Raw genomic sequence first — 3,673 nt, 5'->3', positions numbered from 1 at the left:
CAGTGAGTACAGCGAATTTGCCTATTATCTGTTACCATCTGCTATTAGCAATCCGTCAAAGTATTTTACTATTCCTATACTCAATTTTCTAGGTTTTCTTTCTGTTCCCACAAATCAAATTCTCTTCTCTCGCTGATCAGTGGTCCGCAGGGCGTTATTCCATCTCGAATTCTTTCAATTGTAAGTGCACTCTTCTTCGCTTCTTTCTTTTGAGAATTTACCTTCTAAATTGCGTTTTCTTTCTTCGGTTTATATTGCTTTGTTGCACGGCGAAAAGCTCTGATTTTTGGCATTTGTCCTTACTAGGATTTCCTTGTTTCTGTGATGTGCTGAGTGATTCTTTTCAATTATATTTGAGCGTTAAGCTTCTTTTTTTTTTTTTTTTTTTTTTTTTTTTAATAATTTTTATAGCATTTGTAGTCTATATTTTTTTAGGGTTCATTGTCTTTCTGAAACAAGGAGCTGAAAGTTCTGTTTTTTATTGGATGGCATAATAGAATGTCTATAGTGCTTGGCTTAATTGGAAGCGGTCTTGCTTTGAATTCGGGTTACAAGTTTCTTGCTTTCTTTTTAGGAATTTCGTTACTCTAATCTAATGGATGATGGGGAGCTTGAATTTTCTAACCAAGAGATGTTATCGAGTCCTCCGTGTATTGGTGAATTTCCGGACACTAGCTCAATGGGGAGCTTTTGGAACGATATTCTGAGTGATACCCATGCTTGCACTCATACCCACACTTGCAACCCACCTGGCCCTGATAACTCTCATACACACACTTGTTACCATGTTCACACCAAAATAGTACCTGCTCCAAGTGAGGATAAGGCACCCAGTGATGATACTGCAGAATCTGCAGACAAGATAGCGAAGAAACGACCTTCAGGCAATCGGGAAGCAGTCCGCAAGTACCGGGAAAAGAAGAAGGCTAGGGCTGCTTCATTAGAGGATGAAGTTGTCAGACTGAGGACTATTAATCAGCAACTGCTGAAGAGACTCCAGGGCCAGGCAGTGCTGGAAGCTGAGATTGCCAGGCTAAAGTGTTTGCTTGTGGATATTAGAGGAAGGATTGAAGGTGAAATTGGATCATTTCCATACCAAAAGCCTGTGAAGAGTGGTGATTTATATCCGAATCTTGCTAACCCTACCTTGCCAGGGGCATATATTATGAACCCCTGCAATATGCACTGTAACGATCAAGTTTATTGCCTCCACCATGGTTCAGAAGGTAAAAGCTCAGAGGGCGCAACATTGAACAACCAAGGCACCAGTAATTGTGAATTTGAGAGTCTGCAATGTTTTGGCAATCAGACTTCTGGTCTGAAGGAGCTTCCTGGGTGCGGAGTGGGCAGCAATATGTCTACTCGTAATGCCAAGAAAAAAGGTATTTTTTCTTATTTTTCCTTATAGCAAACACATTTCTTGGTCTGCATAAAAATTTCCCATTTAACAAAAAAGCTTTTGCTTTTGGGGGCTTCTATTAATATCAGTTCTCAACAGTTATTTTATTATTTACTCCGTATATTTTTGGAAAATGTGTTTGATACCTTGGAAGTTGGAACATTCCCCTCCCCTGTAATCTTAACCAGTTAACCCTTCCCTTATCCTCCCTCTAAGAAGGGGCTAGAGAAAGGAAGAAAGTGGAATGGACCTTAGACTGAGTTTTTTGATGACTTTGCTATGTTAAGGGTAAATGAGTGTTTATATGAATTGATATGATGTTTGTTAAAATAACAAACTATTAGAAGGGATACTCAACTTCCTGACCATTTTGCTGAATCAGTTTCATATTGACATGAAAAAAGATTGGATTGCTGCCAAATCCAACTAGATTGGGATTAAGGCTTAATTGAATTGAGCTGTGAATTATTTTAAAAACTTAGAAGTAACCATCATTATGCATTACTGATATTATTTTCTGTAATCTCAGTGGTGGCACAAGCATCAGAAAGTAGTTGAAGAATTAGAGCAGAGTCAAGTGTGGCCTTCCTCTCCCATCTTGAATCCATCCATAGATCAGTCAATGGATGTCATTGCTTCCAGAGAAGCCTGGGTTATTGGAGCTAGCAAGCATGGTGCATGGAGTGGATCAAACAGTTTTTCGGCCATTTACTCTTAAATCTTATGTTATGGCGATTCTTTTATGGATTCTGTTTCTTCTTATTGACTTGGAAAAATGTGTATTCTTTCCCAATTGATGAGATTTTCGGTCAGTGAATTATTATTGTCTTTATTATATAACTAGTTTTTTTAGGGAATAATGCTCAATGATTATTTTTAAATAAGTACTTCAAAATATATCAATATAATATTATATAAGAGATGTTCATGCATAAGTAAATAAATATTAAATTCGTTTATTTAAATCAGTAATTTAAAGTATACAAGTGGAAGATAATATATGAGAGATTGATTATAAATATCACTAAAATAAATGTTTGTAATTTTGTAATAACGCTAGTCTAAATATTTAGTCTAAAAGCGACAGTCTAAATAAATACTACTTTCTGTTAAATTTTTATAATTCTTCTTAATTCTCTTTTTGGTAGTATTGTCATTGTCTTCATCTGTAGTACGTGTCTTTTTGTGTGTGTGTGTGTGTGTGTGTGTGTAGGGAGCTTTAGATTTGCCTTGTTGTGTATATGACTGGATCTTAGTTGTACTATGAACTTTTTATCTAACAAGCACATGTTGATATTTGGTAGTGGTAGTATTTTCTCTACATGTTTCATTCTTCCAAAAAAGCTGAACCCCAACCCTAAGGGCCCCCCACACCCCGACCCGACAGAGCATTTGGGAGCCCTACATGTTTCATGTATTGTGAAATGTGTGTGGTAGATTATCATGTGAAAGTATTGAACAAAATATTAATATTTATTATATTTGTATAAAATACTTGGTAAATAGATATATATAACATATTTTGTATTATAACTTTGATATTTAATTACAAGATAATGTCTTTTCAAAAAAAAAAATTACAAAATGATAATGTAAAAAGAAGACAATAGACAATGTAGTGAATATAATAAATTAATAAATTTGAAGGTAAGGAATTTTGAATTATTGTAGAAAATAAAGATAATATAAATAATGAAATTATATCTTTTTGAAATTTTTTTATAATGAATAATTTTTTTTTTTTAAAATGAAGGCATTATAGACTTCTAATTCTAAATTAATTAAATGCATATGTATATTTTTTTTGTTGTATGTAGCTACTACTTTATTTAATTTAATAAGAGTTATAAAGTGGCGTTTTACATACTTTTCATCAACAATAATAAAATTATTGATTTTTTTTTAATTTATATTCGTTGTTGAGACAAATTGTTTTGAAAGTTTGTCAATGACAATTGTTACAATTCCTGTCAATAGAGGATGATAATAAATAATTCAAAAGAGAAAATTTCAATTTTGGTCCATTGACTATTGAGGTTGTGTTAATTGCAACACTTAACTTTCAAAAATGTTAATTTAGTACTTTGACTATGCAATTTCTATCAATTTTGGTCACGCCGGCCAAATCTTACCGGAAAAATTTAATAGGTTAAATAATGAGGGTATTTTAGTCTTTTACTCACCACCCATTTCTTCTCCGATGAACTCCTCTTCATTTTCGGCAACGAAAAACCTTGATTTAAAAACTCCATTTCCGGCAACGAAGCAGTATTT

The 3,673-nt window shown here is 33.7% G+C and overlaps 1 protein-coding gene across 1 annotated transcript; it reads left to right on the top strand.

Annotated features, from left to right (window-relative positions):
* Positions 1 to 2,231, top strand: LOC109161493 (basic leucine zipper 23-like). The gene is made up of 3 exons (XM_019309910.1): positions 1 to 180; positions 575 to 1,382; positions 1,929 to 2,231. Exons 2-3 carry the CDS (start codon positions 596 to 598, stop codon positions 1,955 to 1,957), a joined length of 816 nt encoding a protein of 271 aa, XP_019165455.1. The 5' UTR covers positions 1 to 180; positions 575 to 595; the 3' UTR covers positions 1,958 to 2,231.
* Positions 2,232 to 3,673: the final 1,442 nt, after the last annotated feature.

This window comes from Ipomoea nil, unplaced genomic scaffold, assembly GCF_001879475.1.
Source record: "Ipomoea nil cultivar Tokyo-kokei standard unplaced genomic scaffold, Asagao_1.1 scaffold2922, whole genome shotgun sequence".
NCBI classification, from domain to species: Eukaryota; Viridiplantae; Streptophyta; class Magnoliopsida; order Solanales; family Convolvulaceae; genus Ipomoea; species Ipomoea nil.
The sequence above is the reverse complement of the archived record's forward strand: the minus strand, read 5'-3'. Positions and strand labels throughout refer to the sequence as shown.